Source organism: Aplysia californica, unplaced genomic scaffold (genome assembly GCF_000002075.1).
Source record: "Aplysia californica isolate F4 #8 unplaced genomic scaffold, AplCal3.0 scaffold00668, whole genome shotgun sequence".
Lineage (NCBI taxonomy): Eukaryota > Metazoa > Mollusca > Gastropoda > Aplysiida > Aplysiidae > Aplysia > Aplysia californica.
Window position 1 is genome coordinate 246743 of NW_004797938.1, and position 20651 is coordinate 267393.

At 39.0% G+C, this 20651-nt stretch overlaps 2 protein-coding genes and 1 long non-coding RNA gene across 5 annotated transcripts in view; 2 read left to right on the plus strand and 1 right to left on the minus strand.

Annotated features, from left to right (window-relative positions):
• The first annotated feature begins 9 nt into the window (after nt 1–9).
• Nucleotides 10–1450, plus strand: LOC101862897. The gene is made up of 3 exons (XR_004859123.1): nt 10–92; nt 796–932; nt 1355–1450. It is a non-coding gene; the product is annotated as an uncharacterized LOC101862897 (long non-coding RNA).
• A 7810-nt stretch (nt 1451–9260) lies between these two features.
• LOC101863132 (WASH complex subunit 3) lies at nt 9261–14730 on the minus strand. Its single transcript, XM_005108206.3, has 6 exons — nt 14554–14730; nt 12558–12722; nt 11902–12057; nt 10825–10920; nt 10307–10371; nt 9261–9700 (listed from the first exon to the last, which is right to left on the minus strand). Exons 1-6 carry the CDS (start codon nt 14602–14604, stop codon nt 9601–9603), a joined length of 633 nt encoding a protein of 210 aa, XP_005108263.1. The 5' UTR covers nt 14605–14730; the 3' UTR covers nt 9261–9600.
• A 107-nt stretch (nt 14731–14837) lies between these two features.
• Nucleotides 14838–20651, plus strand: part of LOC101863376 (DENN domain-containing protein 5B) — a 44026-nt gene continuing 38212 nt past the window's right edge. Inside the window, exons 1-5 of one of the 3 annotated variants that reach the window (XM_005108209.3) lie at nt 14838–15229; nt 17735–17844; nt 18406–18743; nt 19283–19455; nt 20027–20152. In XM_005108209.3, the coding sequence (XP_005108266.1) occupies nt 15136–15229; nt 17735–17844; nt 18406–18743; nt 19283–19455; nt 20027–20152 (841 nt within the window). In that variant the 5' untranslated portion in view covers nt 14838–15135. The remainder of the gene's footprint in view (nt 15230–17734; nt 17845–18405; nt 18744–19282; nt 19456–20026; nt 20153–20651) is intronic. The other 2 variants (XM_005108207.3, XM_005108208.3) reach the window with 2 other exon arrangements.

A 20651-nucleotide genomic window follows, 5' to 3' on the forward strand; every position in this document is an offset into this window, starting at 1 on the left:
CTCTTCTGTCGTCTGCAGCAGCCCAAGGGGTCGTCCTCCGTCCGGGAAGATGTCCTGCTACGGGGACTCAGGCTGCTTTTGACCCCAGTCGGGTATGTGGCAACTAGCAACATAATAATATGTGGCATGTTTTTGTTCTGTGTGGAGTATGTGCAATTGTCTGTCTATGACGTTTTTAGATTTGTCTCTAGTTGCAGGGCCCTTAATGTGGTCTGCTCTGTCTGTTTTTTCTTAGACCCCAGTCGGGTATGTGGCAACCAGCATCATATATGCCTTGGTTTTGTTCTGTGTGTAATTGTCTGTTAGTAGCATTGTTAGATTAGTCTCTGATTGTAGGCCCTTTATGTGGTCTACCCTGTCTGTTTCCTTTTAGTGGTAGGCCTGCAGTACTTATGATAAAATTAATTTGCAAGTCTATTACTGGTGAAATATTGTACCGAGTTGTCTTTAACTTAAGATTTCCATATCCATGTCTGTCTCTATTCTTCTCTTAGTCCCTGTCTCTTCCTGTCTCTCACAATCATCACTTCAGACCCAGCAGCAGCAATCAAAACGACCAAGAACACATAAAAATCAAGAAGCAATGACATAACTGCACCAATGCGCACCATTTAGCTTACTCTCAGCGCAACAGTCACTGTCTCAACCGTTGTACTGTAGCAAGTACATCATCCATCAGCTCACGTCTCTCCTCCACACCCCCTCCCCTCAATAACTCTTCACAATCGTTTTGCCTCGGTTCCCTCACGTACTTTACATTAATCCCCCCCCACACACCTCCCCCCTCCCCTACAGTACCTGGGTACGTGGTACGAGTACGAGCGCTTCGACAACTGGTTCGAGGCGGGCATGGACTGTGTGAGAGCCGAGTACGGCCTGAACCCTGACCAGACCATCAGTGTTCTCAACGCCGGCACCAGGAGCTTTAAGCTGTGAGTAGAAGCCTGTAGAATATACAATGTAGATTGGGAAAATAGATGGATGTACATAGGGAAATATGCCAAATAAGAGGCCTGACATCCAAAACATTATTTATCAACAGCTAAATTGTAAGAAACGGGCGAAGGTAGACTTACAAAGTCAACATAAAGAACTTGCACAGGTTAGTATGTGCCGTACCTATGTGTTTACCGAACTGTTGTGTTCTTAACAAGTACTTGTACTACCATCGTCATCATAATCATAATTAGGGAGGAAAAATAATAAGGGAAGAAAAGCAATAACGTTTGAAAAATACTTAAATTAAAGATAGGTATATCCTATGCTGCAAGGGTAAAGCCAACTGCACACATCATACTCCCATTTAGTCAAAGGAAGAACAAACTCACCAGTCCCCTCTGTCCCACCCCACCAGGTTCGGACGTACTATCTTCAGCCGGCCGGCCTCCATCAACGGTGACGCTACCACACCGGACCCTGCTTCCCCCGCCCAGCTCAAAGTGTCCTTCTCACAATGTAAGTTTTCACCTCACTTTCTCTGACGGAGATTTTACAAGGCACTTACTGTCTTCCCTTTCAGTTTCTTTGTTGAAAACGTGGAACGTTTGACGGGTAAAACATTCAGAATGGTACCAACATTATGGCAAATCAAAAATATGTATGCATTATAATACTCTTTGGCCCAAGTCATGATAGCATTCGTTACTGAAAAGTGGGTGGGGAGTTTTTGCAAAAACTGCAGTAACGGCATAATATATACTGTATTTGTCCTATGAATGTCAATGGATGAAACATGTTTACTGAGAGGGAAACTTTCACACAAGAACTGGCGTGCAGATATCTCACCTAGCACTTTTGCTAGATTTCAGAGGAGATGATTTTGGTTCAAATACTTAATGGGGCTTTGTGGAACTTGGAATATTGATTTAATCGAAGAATTATCAAGGCTCTTAATCTCTCCTATGAGAAGCATACGTTTGATTCGTAGATCCTACCTCTTTAATCACTATATGAAGTTTCTAATGGCACAAAGCTTCTACCATATCATATCACAGCATGTATAACTTATAACCAAGTTTTCACTGAACTGTTCCAGTTGACGGTATTGGTGGCAATGAGCCCAACTACTACATCGTGGAGACGGACTACGACAATTACGCGGTTGTCTTCTCTTGTTTCGACCTGCCTGGACTGCCTGTGAATATCCGTAAGTAGACAAGAGCTTGTTTGTTTGAGTTTTGAATTTTACAGTCCTTTTCAACCACTGTAAACATTTTGACGAAGATAATACCTGGGGGATGGGACGCAATGAATACCCCCCCAAAAACCCAAAACATCTCGGCGTGGATTTGAACGTTATCTATTTACACTTTAGGAAGATGTTTTACCCCCCAAAGGCTGTTCATAAAAACACTTCTACCAATCTCTGGAGATTTACATCTCTCTTGAAATAGCAAGGTTAGTTAAGTCTCTATAGAAACAAACCATTAAAATTCATTGCAGTCTCGCTGTACTGTAATACTTTAAAGTACATGTTGTTACATTTTGCTTGTTACAAGTTCTTCATTTTTTCTCTCCCAATTCCAGAGTTTGCGTGGATCCTGACCAGAGACAGAGGGGTAGCCCCTGCTAACCTGAACGCCATCAAAAACAACCTCCAAGCTGCTGGCGTCAGAACGAGATACTTCAAATCTGTGAACCAAGCTGACTGTCCTGTAGCATAAATCTCATGTCTGTTCTTTTGTCTCAAACCGAATCCATTTGAGACCAATATTGTCCAACTATTATGTACTATGTATCCAGTTTTTAGCACTCTCCTCTAGGAAGCGGAGTACAAATTGTATTGACTGTTAGTTATATGTATTCATAAGATAAGCTTCTCGTGTAGTTTTTATTTTTTCAACACATATTTAATGTTGTTCTCGTTAGTTTGGGTACTGACAATATCGTGGCAGCAATCAGGAATGATATGACTATGACATGTTCAGATTTTTTATGACTTTTCCTTCTTGTCAAGAGCTCTGTGATAAATATGACATGAAAATTATTATATATATATATATATATATATATATATATATATATATATATATATATATATATATATATATATATGACAGAGTGAAGCAGACCGAAGAGTTTGAAAGAGAAAGAAGGGTTGAGAGAGAGAGAGAGAGAGAGAGAGAGAGAGAGAGAGAGAGAGAGAGAGAGAAAGAGAGAGAGAGAGAGAGAGAGAGAAAGAGAGAGAGAGAGAGAGAGAGAGAGAGAGAGAGAGAGAGAGAGAGAGAGAGAGAGAGAGAGAGAGAGAGAGAGAGAGAGAGAGAGATTTTTTAAAACGAACAAGGCAGCATGATCTGTACTTCTACTTTTTGTAAAAAAAAAAAAAAGGTTATAAACTTGCTGTCGAAAAGTATCTTGTGTCTCAAAGTTCCATTTTATCTTCATGTGGACAAAATTCAAACTAACAGTTAAGTTCTATTATTATGAACGGCAGATTTTGGAATGTCTCTTATGTTCAACAAGCACTGAACTATTTTATTATCTGAGAAGTCAAAGATGAACCATTCGCATAGATAGTGTAATGCCAAACTACAATGCGGGTGACCTTGGATCAGAATCAAAACCAGGCTTTCTGGAACTTGGTTTTGAGAGTGTTCATTGTTCTCTGGGTTGATAAATGTTAGGTGAAAAGGTGAAATGGTGAAATGGTAAAGGTTTAACACCCCTATCAACACTATTAGGTGTGACCTCCGAGTTTTAACGTCCATCTCCGGAAGGACCGAGATAAGTGGGAAATTCGTGTAAAGTGCCTTTCCCAAGGACACAACATCGGACCGAGCTGAGGCTCGAACCCCCGAACCCGCAATCTCACGATTACGAGTCCCGTAGCCTCACCACCTGGTTACCGACGCCACCCTAGAAAAAAATGGTGAAATGGTATAGGTTTAACGCCCCTTTCAACACTATTAGACGCCACCCTAGGTAGTTTAGAGTGTTAATTGATCTCTGGGTTGTTTGGGAGGGTTAATTGTTTCCTGGCCTCTAGGATATATAATTATGTCTATTTGCCTTAGATTTATGTACAAAATTGGTATAATTGCAGACAGTACATCGTCCATAGTTGCTCTCCCCTTCTCCTCGGAATACACCTCAGTCCATCCGCTTATTGTCCCAGGTAGAATTTGGTAGAAGAACCGTCATGGATCTGTTCAATCAGAGAGGATGTGAAATCGGAGTTCCCAAGCCATAAATGACATTATAGGGTTGAAAAGAGTGTTATACCCCACGATATAACATCAAGATGCGCTTTGCCATGTATTGATTGGTTTAGAGTCTGGCATATTAGCTTTTTACCATCTTTGCTGCGGCCACCATAGTATTCAGTCACACGTTAAGTCCTATTTTGGAACCAAGGAAGTGACATCAAAACACGTTAAAGTATCATAAGAATACATTGAATTAAAAGACTGGCCAGTGTTTCGATGCATGACTGGCACTGTTTTTTTTTTCTTTCTATAGTAGAGGTTTTGCGGCGCTCGAAACTGCATAAGGTCATATGAGCGCCAAGGGGTAGGTGTCAACAGAGAAGTCTTTACAAGGAATCGGGCTTACTCTGCTCACCTCTCTAGCTTCAACAGCACAAAATCTGTTTCGACTTTCAAGGCACCCTGGAAATAGCAGGTCACAACAGTGTGACAAACATACAAAAGAAGTACAGGAAAATGATAGTAAGGATTACCAACGAAAAAGCAGCAGTTCCCTGTTGTAGGTCAGGCACAGTTATGAACCTGATATTGATTAATCAGCTCATTTACAATTCTACTGTGCATAAGAACGAGAAATGTCCCCCTTTGGGAATGGCCTAAAGACACTTCAGTCATAGCACTGTTTGATCTTGTCAGTGTTGTTAGGGGCAATGATCTCAGACCCATACGTCGTCTACTACTCAAACGAGTAGAAGATATAAACTGTGTTTCTCATACTTGATGCAACTTCAACTATGTGTGTCCGGGCTCAGGGCAAACTGCTATATGATAAACGGTACAGAGAAAAGGCTTTTTAGTTTTTAATACAGGGAAGCACATTGACACAGTAACAGTCATTTATTGCCAAGAAAAAGCTTAAAAGACAGAAACAACATCGGGAAAGTAGAGAAGTAGGACTTATCAGTAGCACCTTCCAACCACTACAAAAGAAAAACCAGGAAGCCAAAAACAAGAGAAGGACAGAAAAAGAAAAGCTGCCGGTGAATGAGGAAGTTCAGATTACTTGTACACTGTACGATTCAAACCACATGCACTGAAAAAAAAATATACAAGAGATAAAAAACATTTGGTTTGGCATTGAGAATGAATACTTGTAATTTGAAACAAAAACGAGATATTGAAAAACAGTCAAATGCGTACCATATTAGCATTACGCTCCTTGACATGAACAGAAGCAGAAAGGTTAGTATTTTAACACCAGCTCTTTGCGGCAAAACAATTTGTTCCCTTGAGTCCTTGTGATACAAACTTACAAGGAAAAATACCTTAATTTAGTTAATTTTCAACAAACATATCTAGAACTTTACTTAATAAATACACTAAAAAGTTTGTTATGATAACATTAGATATACGAGTATACCCCCTTCCTTCTCTTTCAAAAAAAAAAAAAAGGACTCCACTGCATATTGTAGCTTCTCGGGCTGACTTGCAATGATGTTTCATGCTCGAATGAACAATAAAATATCAGAGGAGCATAATTCCCACACTAAAAACCTCAGTCTTTAGGCTGGAGGCTTTCTACGAAAGGAGAAAAGCACTACATGCTCTACTTACAAAATCAAGTTTTATACATTTTTGTACTAGAGACCTTGCGGCACTTTTCAAATCAAATTTTTACAAATTTCACAGGTAGAACCCTGGTTCCAGTATTGGAGTCACTCTGCCATGCTGCATACAGCATTCAAGACAATCAAGATTAGGACAGCTTTTATTTGTTTCGATACCACCCCAAACACAACCTCAGCCTTTCTATTAGTAAGGTGACAAGGTAGTGGGCAGCCACTTGCAACATGTCTACACAGCTAGCTTTGCATCGAAAAGCAGTGCCAGCAAATGATTGACAAACGTTAACATTTTTCAAAAAAGGATGTGGCAGAGGGATCACTTGGGGGGGAAATTTCTAAACTACTATCTGGCATTTCAGATGTTTTTTTTACTCCTAGCTCAATCTTTGCACAGAGTCATTTTAGAACAACTGGAGATGCTACAAGAGCTGTTCAAAGTCCTGTAATGGACAAGATTTACAGACTGAATACCAAGGGAAATGCAGAAATTGGACAGATTTGAGATAACAAAGTAACATTGTGAGGCCAATACGCATATTTAATAAGGTGAAATACTTTTTCAGTATACACAAGTAAAAAAATACAAGTGAGAATTGACAGTGAGTTGTCATTTTGCAAGTCAGGGCCACATGACAACATCTCGATAAGCTTTCTGTACAAATTCCACTTCAATGAGAGATGCATCAAAGTTCATTGTTGTCTTCTTATGGCGCTCATATACAAAAGCATGCATCATTGCTCAAGCACACGAACTCAAGCATGAATAATATGACATTTACTTTGACATATATATGCAAACACACCTATGGCGACTTGCACAAATAGTTTTGAAGTTAAAGGCAATCTGATTTCAGGAAGCCATTACACTGGATTGGACTGGCTTCAATTTCAACAACAAAAGCAGCAAACAGTGTGCGAAGAAGTTTAAACATATTATCCATTCATTACTTCTATTTTCAACTCATGCCACCACATCAATTTGTCACATGTCTCTTAACTACACCGTTCATCTGAATCACAACTCTCACTTTCATTCACGTTTCTCAAAATCACATCGCACTAAACCACATGGTTCATTTATCACAAGTCTTCAACACAAGCTTCTTTCATCATATCTCTCTTCACCGTTATATAATGATTACATTATTATCTTAAAATACACAGATCATTTATTACATCACTATTAACTAATTCCATTCCCACAAACATCTGTCTTAAATACAGTGTTCATCAAAGACGTCTTTCTTAAACACAACTTTCACTAATTGCATCTTTCTTCTTTTTCCTTCAATGCCAAAAACCTCTGTAGCACGCTCTATTGAAGCAAACACAGCAAAAACATACAGCAGATAAAACAACATTACACAGCATACCAATTTACTGGAATGATCAGAAGTACTTTCACACTTTTCAGAAGATAATAATATCTCAGACCAACTAAATCATGCTTAGGTCATCATAACACGCCAGAAGATACGAGCATATATATATATACATAGTACATGTAACACATTAGAGTTTGGATGTCTTTCCACACCGGCAACATTGAGGTGGACTCTTGATCTCTTTAGCAAAATATTTATGGGTACATGTATTTCTTTAGAACACTTGAACTTATAAATATTACAATATAACATGTAGTACTGAATTGAAAGTTACAATTGCTATCAACAGATGGGATCTGCAAACGAAAATCAAACCTGACAGGACGGAGAAGAAAACCCTCACAACTTTCCCAACAAACCAGACTGATGATCAGCCTCGTACGGATTCAAATATGTTTCAAAGTCAGGCTTTCAGAAACAAAAACAAGGAAGCACATAATTTCTCTTATTAGCTGTTATCATAATATTATCACACTGAAGTCCTTTCCAAATTTCTCCATGTCATGTCCTTTTCCTATTTATACGTCAGAATTCAGTTTAACATGTTTCTATAGCTGCCAAACAGATGCGCTTCCAGCCAACATTGTCCTGTGAAGCCATGGGTGTCAGTGTCCTCGAGTTATGTGTTCCCTATTAACCCTTCGGCTGCATGTTCCACAATCACACCAAAGAGCTTTAAATAATGCTTTCATTCCAGGCAGTGAAGGGGTAAACTTAGAGGCAAAATGATCCCTGAATGGGATAACAGCCTCCTACTTTATCATTTAATCTACAGCATAGAAATCCCACGGTAAAGCCCAGAATCAGGCATTGATTATGCTTTGTACAGGAATCAATCACACCACCACAGTTTCAACAAACACGAGCCCAAGTTATCATCTCACTAGACTCAAACACTTGTCAACAAGCCTATAACAACCTTCATTTATCATCCTTCACCACTTCTAATCTTCCTCTTTTCTCCTTTAAAAAACTTATGGCATCTGTTTAGATCACAACATTCAACACTACAGAAATACTAGATAATAGAATATCTTTCATGAAATCGTGATTGCTGCAGCTGGGATAAGGAACGAGTCTAACAGTGAGGGAAAGAAACACAATAGTAGAACAAAGAACAGAAGCAAGACTGAGTAGGGTTAGATATGTGTGAAAGGAGGGATTTAGGATGGAACCAGGGAGGAAAAAGAAGGAGCCCCAAGGAAGGAAGAGAAGAGGCAGACCTCACAAGGGGTTCATGGAAGATGAGTGCATGGACATTGGGCTGTCCAATAGTAACCAGGTTCAGCCTGACAGCTCACCACTGATTGATTTCCTGTCATGTTAACGGGTTCCTTCGTTTAGAGGTAGACAGAATGCTTGTCTGTCATGTGAAATAGGCCTCTTTATATCACCCCTATTTTATGCAGGAATTACTGACAGATACTTCGGTACCATTTTTTCAATCTGTCACAACCTGGATCCCAGTGCAGAAAGGACAAACTCATTTTTGTAAGACCTTGCAGAATAAAAAGGAAAATTAATACTGTACTTTGTTCGTTGCGACCCAAATCACAAGCAAATGGGACTACCTTGCACGACAGTCCATGTCATGCTGCCTTCATTCCCACACAGAAACATCTCAATCTCATTCATAAATTATACCATACTTCACTTTCAAAGGGTCGCTTTTAAGGACAAGCGGGCTAACCCTGATTTCAGGGTTTTCCTGAAATCTTGACCTACACCAAAAGTGGGTATTGCCCTACCTATAGGAGAAGTTTGGTTTCATTGGGGTGAATATTTGTTTGGTTATAAAGAAAACTCTCCTTGTCTGAACAAAACTGAACAAGGGGCAAAAACTTTACCTTCGATTTTCTCAAAACAACATTTTTCGGGATAGCCCACTTGTGCTTAAAAGCGACCAAATCAAAGGACTATTGTTCGGGGTGCTATAAAGACATACCAAATTTTCCACAGACAGCTGGAACGTGTCCTTAAAAATAAACTCAGAACTACATTCTGTTGTGGAAAAAGCACTTCAAACGGGACTTTCAGTACATGTAAGGGGCCATAAGGTACAGTTGTCAAATGTTGTACTCTTTCAAAGAAGTTCTCTCTATAAAATAGAATTTCAGCGTAACTTTTATTTTCAATGGGAATTCAATTATGAAAAAAAAATGTTGCAATGTTTTTCGGTTTTGGACTTAAAAGCTGAATTACCCAAGGCCCTATGGAAGGTGAAATTTGATTTTTTTTAATGACTGTATCCAGTGCTTATCCTATAAGCATCATAAACAGAGTTAAACAAAAATTAAAAGCTCAGAGAATCCAGAACTTTAAAATTTCAGAGTTACTAGGACAAGAGGCACCACTAAGCCATTTCATTAATCAGGTTGGTGGATGGAAGGACTAGTTCTTGCCTGACAGGTGACCATTGAGAGGAACGGACACGCTGTGGGCTGCTCAGTCGCTATCAGAAAAGTCGTCTGCACTGTCCGAGTCTGAATCCTTGGCCTCTTCCTGTGGTGCTGGCGCGCCTGATGGGGCCGGGGCGTCCGGTGTGCTGGGGAGGTACATGAGATACGTTGTAAATTTGGTAGGGAGCAAAGTCTTCTCTTTAATCTTTTTGCCAGCCAGTAACATAGGCATTAATTTTTCTTTGTTTCGTTTTCATGTTCCCTGTCCTGATTTTGGTGCCGATATTTGTAAGTTACATAAAAATGAGCCAACATGTACAAATTGTTATGCTTCAAGAAAAACAAAACAAGAAAAAGGGGATGCGATGATGATGATGATGATGATGATGAAACAAAGGTATTAATTATTCTCAAGCAGCTAAACTGATTTGCTTTCAGAAATATTGCTGAACGTCTTTTCCTTGTTTCAATTATCTATAGTGCACATTCAGTCTGGTGTGTATTCACATTCCAAGGTCTTTGAGAATCATCCACTATAAGATGCCATCTAATTTGTCCCTTTGTTCAATTAAGTCACACGCTAATAAAATCCAAAAACTTGTAGGTCCAATCCCACCAAAATATGTGCTCAAGAGTTACAGCATTTAGGATCATTCCATTATACAGACTAGAACAGCTTCCTTCATCCTTTTTCCTTGATGAAATAAAGAATCTTGACAAGAAATTTTTTTTAAAAAAGCTCTTCTACTCACTCTAGTAACTCAGGGTCCAGGCCCGCTAATACCATCTTTCCTTTCACTGCTTGTGCAACAACCCCCTGGAAGTAAAGAATGACAAAAAAAGGTCAACACTGTATCAAGCAAACTTAGAAAGTAGAACACGGCATAAGAGAAAAATATGTAGGCTTCCTGTTGTCAATCTTTATAATGGGATAACTTGTTTAATTGAATACGAATAGTCGGGCACTTGATACTTAATATTCCTGACTGAATAATGACTGATATTGATATTCATTCAAAAAAGTTTTTCGCAGGTAACTTTAAAATGCTTATATATTTGCTTTCTACTGTGCGCAGAAAAAATACTTTTCCAATACAGACTTACAAAGTACTCATTACTGTTAGCTTGATATATATATATATTTTGCTTCAAACGAAATGTTCATTTAACTTTTTATTTCTGCAAATTTTTGTAAACAGTATTTTGACAATAAAACATGGGCAGAAAATTTATCGACATTGACGATTAAAAAACAACAACACAGGCTTACAACTCTGAGCATCTTGAAAAATGGCATATATCTTGGGTCTTGAGACACTGTGTTCTGTGGGGGCGCTTCTTCTACTGGGGGTGCTGGAGCTGCCTCCTGGAAAAAATTTGTGAGAGTAAAATTGTGATAATCGTAGTCATTACTTCAAATAAAAGACTTACACGACCTCATAATAACTATTTTATGTCCTGGCAAATTAATTCCTCTTTGGCATTTTATTCCCCTCCTAAAGCACATCCAAGACTGTAAGATGATAGTCCCATGACACTATCAAACATTCTGTGTATAATGGTTGTTGCCATGTACATATTCACAACAGGAAAAACTGAGATTAATCAGGAGAAACACCTTTCTACAAGTGACTACATCCTATCTGCCGAAGCAAGGAATCAAACCTATAACCTTTCAATAATTAACCCAAAGTCTTACCACAAGACCAGCAAGCCAAGCTCCACCCCACAAAAAAAGATGAGAAAAGTTGACCACTATCAGGAACAAAGTAATTTTGGGAAGAGAGAAGCAAATTCATGGCATGCCTTTACACTGGTCTGAGAATTTCTCTGACATGAAGCCAATGAGGAAGAGCTTTATAAGAAGGGAAAATGTTACTTGACAAATCAGAAAAAAACCCAACTTCGAGGAAGTTCTATTGTATATATTTGGATTTCATTTAAATTCAATTCCACCAGGCTTGCCTTAATCTAATGAAATATTTCAGCAATATTGTAATGTATTCCTGAGAATCATGTAAAACAATTTTAAAAAAATAAATTTGGACCTATTTACTCAATGAGAAATAAATATTGATGATACTTAGATCTTTTTTTAATTCATACCCCAATTTTGATGTCTGATATTTCTGAAGTTTTTATAATTTAAGTAGAATCCAAAGTGCTATCTCTGACAAAAGGTGTGTCTATGAAAAGAAGAAATATGGTATTGACAATGCCCCCCCCCCCCCCCGCCCTAAAAAAAAATAATTTTTTAATGGAAAAAAAACCAGAAGAAAAATAAGATGTTAAAAAATAATCGAGATGTGTGATGATATAAGACATCTAAAAATAAAAAAATCCTCACAGCAGCAGGAGGTGGGGGAGGTCCACTATCAGAAGGTGGTGCTGGTGGTCCTGATGGTGCAGCTGCTGCTGCGGCGGGGCTTGCGTCTGTTGCCGGAGCAGAGCTAGCACTGGACTGAGGCGCTGTGACCGATTCCAGACCCGGTATGGAAGACAACTGAAAATACACATGTGTACATCTTAGTCTTCTATGAACAATATATTATAACAAGCATATATCACAATGCTTCCAAGAAGAATATCAAAAATAGAGAATCCGCACAAAGCACACCTATATATCTATACATCCTTTTACTTTTTTGTGTATTTCTCTTGATTACATTCTAAGATTAAAACTTTTTTCAAACCTCAACATTTGAATTCCCATTCCCCCTACTACACCCATAACTACACCCCCCATTCAACAATGAAACCCTCATGTAGAAAGAAAGCTTAGATGTAACATTTAGCAAGACTACAAAGAAGACACATGTTCTGACTCCTACCAAAAAAAAAGAGCTTTGACTTTTCCTTTGATCCTTATCTTGATTTCTACAACACTTAAAAACTTAAAACACTTACTTTAACTTTTATAACCTTTCCTTTGATCTTTACCTCATCAACTTCCACTTCTATAAAACTTTGGCAACAAACACTTCCAATTTTTACAATACTTACTTTCGCTTCAACTATGCTCAAAGAAATCTCAAGCTGTTGTAAACGTCCAGAAAGATGCTCCAATTTGTCCTCACATACACAGGAGAAATGGTTGAGGAACCTTGCTGTGTGTGTGACAAAGTGATTTATGAAAGCAATTGTTCTCTTTTGGTTTATCGCCTCAACCTGGAACAAACATTAAAAAACAAACAAACAATTAAAGCAAAGATTACTGAGATTTGTTATGTTTCTATACATCTCCAGCACATTTTATTTCCATATAAAGCACTTCCAGCTCTTACGTTAAAAAGCTACTTTCAAAATTTCTTCCCTGGCCAGATATCAACATTTAAAAAAAAGGAACATGAAATTTTTTAAAATGGATAATGGAGAACTTATGCTGACCACATCATTTGACAAATCTCCAGGGGTCTAGATCGCAAGCAAAGTTACGAAAGAAACTTAACTTTTAAGGCGCTCATAACGTTTTAAAAAAACGTCAAAATTTTAATGCACAATTGCCCACACATGTTTTAGTGTTTTTTCCCATCAAAATTCAGTATTACCGACGAGAGATGTAGGGGAGAGATGTAGGGGAGAGATGTAGGGGAGGGAATAGGCGGGAGGGGGGATTAGGTGGGCTTCTTTTCTTCTTCACATAACATTCTGATTAACAAATAAACGCTGTAAAAATAGAAAACTCGGTTTGATTTGCGATAGGAGAAAGAAAGGTCTCAAAAGAGAGAAAGGAAAGAGGATATTTAAGGTGAGAAAGAGCGAGAGAAGGCGACTGAGCGGGACGAGAGGTGAACGGGAGAAAAGAACGAAAGAGATATTTAAGGAAAGAGTGAGGAAAATGAGAGAAAGAGATGGAGAAAGAGAGAGTAAGGCAGAAGCAGAAACGATCCTGTCTCCTTGACGGTCACCTACAAAATATAAAAGTTTGATCAAAATTTTTACAGGAGCCCACACGCACATAAAAAACGCCCCTTTAGAGGCTGAGGTAGGTTTAAATAATTTGTGGATCGACAATATTTCTAAATCCTTTTGTTTGACTGGTATCTTGATATTTGGTGAAAAATTGATTAATTATCTCCTTCAAGGTACCTAAACCCCTAAACTTTGGTGGACATACGCCTTCTTTAAGAGTACTGTCAGTATAATAAGAGTCAATTCAAGCTTCTGCAGTGGAAGATAGTTGCAGATATTAAATACTTATTTATAGAACTTGTACTGTTCTGTGTGAGGTGATAAGGGCTTCAAATGAACAAGTGGTCTATACCGCGATTGTGGCATATACAGGCCTGTAAAAATTATGTCATTATTGGCAATCTAGTCAGTTTCAGTTTCACTTCCTGAAAGGGTATATAACGTTTTTAATTTTAAAATTCAAAAGCACAAGGGAAATATTTAATAAGTCTATTACATTGTACATTTGAAAACAGATATATTGCAGATATAGTTATAGCTCACAAACTTTTTTCTTGGTTTTGATTTAAATTTGTAAAAGGCACTTACTTTTTTTTGGGGGGGGGGGGGGGGGGGGGCAGGGCCATACTAGTTGGTGGGTAATGTCAGTGTAAGAAGATGGGTTATCAAGTAGCCAATGAGTAGAATGTCATAAATTGGCTCTGTATTTGGGCCTGGCTTCCACTCATGGGAATGGCTCACTTCTTTGCAAATGAAGTTAAAAATTATGGATCTGTTTTGTCCGACTAGTGTGAGCATCATATTGAGAACATAATAACCAGTTCGTGAATTGTACTTGTACAGTCAGCACATGTAGTCCAGGCATGCCAAGCCCCACAATTGGCACCATTGGGATATAATACAAACTAAACATAAAGGCAGGTCTCAAGATAAAAACTTAGCTTGAGCATACAATGATACAACTAGGCTTGACAAGTTTGGGCAACTTAGGGTCTTATTAGGGTCACTTGGGCATACACGCCCACTATTTGAAGATTTCCTACATTCACTGTTGTCCTCTCCTCTTGCTCATTTATCCCTGTTTTACCTTTGTATAGTCAATCCCTGGCCCAACAAGAGGCAGACCATCAGAGTCCATGTCAAAGCTGAGAGTCAACGGTCTATCTTGCAAACGAACTTCTGTGATTAGCCAGCCCAACGATACATAAACACTGAGGTAACGCTTCGGCCAGCTTGGAGAGTGAGCGAAAGGGAAAGTAGACGATCACGAGACGGAAGTAGGTGTTTACAAAAAGGTGAAGGTCTTATGATGTCATTCTCCTGGAAAATCCAAAAGTATAAGACTGAACTTGGGACAGAATAACGAAGTGAAAAAACCGATGCGTAAAATTAATTCTTACTATTTTCATCAAGAGAAAAAACCCAGGGAAAATACAGTAAATTTTTCATTTATAAGGATAAATTTATATTGGTATAATACAATGTTTAGTTAAAATTGGAATCTATTATATCGAGAATTTAGTCGTGTCCCATAGCGCCCCCTATGATCTGGGCAAAACAAAATGTTACCCTGTTGTGTTTAGGATAGCATGAAGACATGTTCGAAGCAGTGAAAGACATAGAGCTCATGGAAATAAGAAGAATGACTTGAGATAATAGGACTGTAGGCATGGCTGTTCAAGAGAAGTCGAGTAGATTCATAGATTACTTTGTAATCTGTGGACTGGATGAGACATGCGAGTTGGAACCGGACAAACTGTCAGGTATTTCAGGGTGTTGGCACTGATCTCTTTCAGACTCTACTTTCGATGCGGTCAATAGTCATTCATGTCATAGCAGTGACTTTTATGTTTTGTGTTTGAGATAGCATTGGTATGTTAAGATGAGAAAAAGTTGTTACGCCCAGAACGTAGGGCTGAGCTCTTAGTTAACAGCCTCACAATTGAACCATATTGTCATTGTTCACCCAGCTCATCTTTCCAGTCTCCTGCCTTCATGCCTTTTTTTTTGTGCCTGCCTTGCCAAGCCTGCTGCTACTTTTGTATCCTGTCACAAGTCAAGTGTCCATCCATTTTGTCATGTCAAGTGGTTTTCAAGTGTTGACAGAGGGAAACACTGAGATATATGACTTTGTGTTTCTATCTGCCTTACACTTACTTTACACTTGTGAAAAAACGTTGTAAAGGCCTGTGCAATCCCTGCAAAAATTTGTGATGGTGGTCTTAGATCGGCCTCTCATCTGCTATGATGATGACAACGACTGAAGATTTAAAATGTTATTTGCATGTTCAGATGGTTTCAACAAAACAAAAAAGTCATTTTCAGCTTTTGCATTGAATGGAATTTATGACAATTGGAGTTGGGTTAAACAAAAAGGCGTCATGGAGTCCGAATAACATTTTTTCATTGATATTCGGACTCAAGTCTGAATTTAAAAAATCTTATTCGGACTCAAGTCCGAATATGGAAAAATGTTATTCGGCTCGGGTCCGTAAAAAAAGGAAGTGTATTCGTTCTATAGATCTATCGTTCAGTGCTTCCAATTTTCCGCCATTTTTTAGTTTCCCCCACACCTTTTCTGCCGATCCAATAATGCCCGCCGCCTCATTGATACGCCCCACCCCCCATGTTTCCCACTTTCTTTGTTGTAGATAAAGGTAAAATTGAAGATTAGCAGACCACCTGGCACCTGCACATTATGAGCTGTGTAAAAAAAAAAAAGACCGATTCGTTCAAATACACAAGCCTGTGTCATCTCGATTGTTTACCAAGAAAAAGTTGTGTTGCTGTGTAGAGCTGAGCATACGGCAACGTTTGATTCCATAGACCAGCGCACAATTCATACGTAGATCTACATCAAGACTAGCCTTATTATTGTAATAATGATCAGTTGCCGGGGGGAGGGGGGGGGAGACTGACGCGTATGCGACGTTCAACACCCGGACCGATAGTGCCCCTCCCCGACACGCACACACAGCCACACGTGTGCTGGCCACCCATCCGACCCCGACACATGCTAATGAGCCATCTTTAATTGCTTCTGATGACCTCTTGACAAATAAACATTTATTAGAAGGGCTATAATTTTTCAGGCCGGCCTCAAATTCATCATAAAATAAAAACTCGGCTCCTGCACAATTTAACGCCATTTTGCCCGAATTGATCCCGGTCTCTACCCAGCCTGAGGCGAGTCACGAGTGAGGCAGGACAGGAAGCCGGAGTCACGAGTCACAGGAAGTCGGAAGTGATGTCATGCTGGACAAGAATCAGAGTCCGAATAACATTTTTTCATATTCGGACTCGAGTCCGAATAGTCACTTCGAAACAAAAATACAACCTTAATTATTTTACTCTTTCCGGACGTATCGCTGATATATCGGCTCGAGTCCACACCCCTTGCGGACGTATCGCTGATATATCGGCTGTGATAGGGTACCTCAGTTTTGTTTCGTTTTAACACGATCCGTCATTCTGGTTTCACTTTATCAAAGCGTGGCTTTGGAGAAATAAGTGTGAATTAGATCTTGCGGTCTTGCATCAACAAAACGATGTAACCGGACTCAGTATAAATTTCATCTAAAACAAAAACTGGAATATTGCTTTCAAATAAAAAGCTATCTATGCATTCAGAAATTTATGGATTATGCTCTGGGTCCGCATATAAGAAGAAACTATACTGATTTGCTTTCACATGTTTGGTGAATGTAATTTCTTCCATCAAAATTTATTTTTCTCATCACCATCGCCATTTCTAACCCTTCTAATGCGTATATTTATCATGTTCAAAATTAATCCTTTTTTCATATTGGGATGTATTCTTCATTCAATTTCTTTCAATTTGATATATTCATATATATATGTTACGTTTTGAGTGATGGTTATTATGCTTCAATGAAGTATTAACCTGCATAGCCAAATCGAGCCACCAGTTAATAATGTTTAGTCCCCATAAAAACTACGTCTGGAAAGAGTTAAAGCTCGATTATATAAAGTCACTAGATCTAGATCTCTTGCTTGCTCCTTCTCCTGGCAGAACAGTGTGTATGCTTGTTTGACAACACAATGCCCCATCACGTAATAAAATTATAAAAAGGTTATTAAAGTGTTAAATGACTTTTTTTGTGTGAAATTGCTCAGTAGTGAGATTTCTACTTTCTTGGTAACACAATGTTTACATTGAACCAAAGTAGAGAATGATTGTGTACTAGTAGAAATTAGCTGTTTTTCATACATAAATGTGGTTTAATTCATGTCTTGAAAACTTTCAGGAGACCTTCAGCAAAGCCCACCGCTGGAACGTCGGTACAAGTCAAAAGTTCTTGCCCATTTTCCTGAGTCGTTGCCATCGAATCCTTTTGACGAAAATGCAATTGGAATGGTATATTTTAGTATATTTTGACACATTAAATTACTGATTAAATTTTAACATTGATCAGATTTTTTAGCTTGTAAACTTTCAAGGCTATTCGGTGCTGGTTTTGGTTTAGTTGAAGGTCTACCAGGATGTTTCTGGTTTAGTTGATGGCCTACTGCAGAACTGAGATCTGACAACTTGTGACAAGGATCAGTTTACATATCTCTGATTCAATAGAAAGGTTGGTCCTTAGAAGGACTGTACTGTTCATGTTTTAGTGGTAGTAGTTTTACATTATAATCCATCTTGTCATTGTTGGGTTTGGGACTGTCATTGGCCATGTTGAAATTGCTTTGATGATTGTAGTTTATCGGGGGAGGGGGAGGGTTATTGTTAAGTTTCATTGAAAACAAAAAGATCCTGACCCCAAAAGTTTTTCAACTTTTTTTAATAGAAAAGAAAACCCTACCACCAGTTAAGAAGATGTGTATTTTTCTATTATAATGTTTATGTTAAGCTAAGTAATATTCGATTGAAGCACCTACACCTTAATGATACTGAATGTATTTTTTTTTTTTTTTACAGTTGTGCCTGCCTAGGGGTCTTTCCTTCAAGACACAGAGAGATTCGAGGCAGCCGAAGTTTCACTCCTTTCTTATCACGAGAGAGGACGGGTCTCGAAGCTATGGGTCTGCCCTGGTGTTTTACGAGGAGGTCAGCACCAAGGCGGTGGTGGACACGATGCAGACATTGTACGTCATGCACCAGGCCAACACAGTGGTCAAGTTTTCGCTGGATAGCCCAGAGCCTGTGAAGAAGATCTTGTCTGATCGGAAAGAGAAGCAAGGCTCGTTCGATGCCAATAGAGATCGGCTGTATGTCAGCAAATGCATTTGCCTTGTCACACCCTTACCATTTGTAAGGTGAGAGATGCTGGTAGTGATTTAGTTTTAGGTTAAGGAGGATAGGATTACCTGTCCTACTGGGAGATTTATCATGAGAGTTCAGTTTGTAAAGTGAGAAGGTTGGCTCGTATCATTGATTAGGTTACTTGTGTATTTATGTTTATGTTTAATTGTTTTTGTCAGTACTGGGGGGATCAAAGTGAAATCAATATAACATTAAACTGTATTTTTTATGTGAACGGCTTCATGGCTACACCCAGAGCTCCCGGACCTGGGAAATCGAGGAAATAGTATATGGTTCAGAGTTATAGTGCACATATTACAAATTAAGATTTTTTGACCTTGTTAGGTGGTTTAAGAGTTTCATTCATGGAAAAGATTATATTTGTTGGGTGCTGCCAGAAGCCACAGAACAGATTAAATGTGTGTAGTATCTGTAAGTCAGGTATCAGCATGGTCTGGAAAAATCCTTAAGCATGAAAATCTCTCATGGATTTATTTAAGATGGACATTATAATTTAAAAAGTTATTTTTTTCAAAATGTTTCTATTGTACAGGTCATGCCAACTGTACCTACAGCAGATCTATGAAGCGTCGCAAAAGCCAAGCGAAATAACCTTGACCCTGGAGTCGTATGTGTTCAACCTGATCTACGATGTGCCGTTGCCGCCGCCCGGGAGAAGCATGAAGTTCTTTGCGTGCTCGAATCCGATCTACGTGCTCAGGCCAAGTGAGAGTTGTGTGCATTCTTGAATCCTGTTTATGTTGTTCAGGTCTCCTAGTCTACCCGTTTTTGTTTTGAGCAACATGCTTTTTGGGAGTTTTTTTTCTCCTCTCACAATTCTGTCAACATCCTTGTGTAGCAGTAGTTGCTTGGTGGGTTGGAAGGGGTGGGGGCAGGGATTGGTGCGGTCTGCTTCCATATTTTATAAATATTTTACCGCTGGCTTAGTCTCTAAGCGAAATGTGGCCATTTATGAGCTTCCTCATGAATAAAACAACTTCTAAAAAATGTTATGAAAGAGGTTGGAGTGCACCATTGGTAGGTGTTGCTTCTTTTCTGTCCTTCTGTAGTTTCTGTCTTACTTTTTCTCTGCAATTAGTAAGTGCTATTGTGTCGACTCGCTTGTTCTTTATTCCGACTCAGATGTCAAATATGACAATGGTTCTCTCAGGTGGTAGGAGGGGGGGGGGGCTATTGTTGTTTTTGTCTATCTGCCTTGCTTCTTCACTGCACTATTCGACCGCTATTTCCTCAATGTGCTTTAGTTTTAGTTTACTCCAACTCGAAACTCTCTCAGGTGGCGGTGAACTCCCGATGTTTGACTTCTCGCTCTACGACATGTTCAAGCTGCTGGGCGTGGACAACATTGTGGACATCCTAAAGTGTGTCCTGCTGGAGCATCAGATTCTGCTCTACTCGTCAGGTAACTGTCGTGGTCTTAAGCTTCAGTGCTGTGGCTGGTTGGCTGGTGCTTAGGAGTTGGTGGTTGGCGGATGCTCTGGTGCGGTTTGCTTCTTCTTTCCTATCAAACATCTAATGTCCTCATCTCTCCTCCTTCTTTTTTGTGTTTGTTACTCTCTTGTAACACCTCTAATCTTCAGCACTTGTATAACCTTATTGTACGGCAAGTGCCGTTAAACACTTACGAAAACTAAATCTGGTGCTTGGATGTGGTTTGCTCCTTCTTTCCTGTCAAACATCTAGCGTCCTTATCTCTCCTCCTTCTTTTTTGTGTGTTTGTTACTCTCTTGTAACACCTATAATTTTTGGCTCTATATGACCTAGTTGTGTTGCAAATGTAGTAAAACTTTATGATAGCTCCACAGCTTTTTTACTGTAGGCATGATGAAGTGCAAAAAGTGGAGGATGGTTGACGTGTATTCTGATGGGTTTGCTCCTTCTTTTCTATGAAATGTCTATAG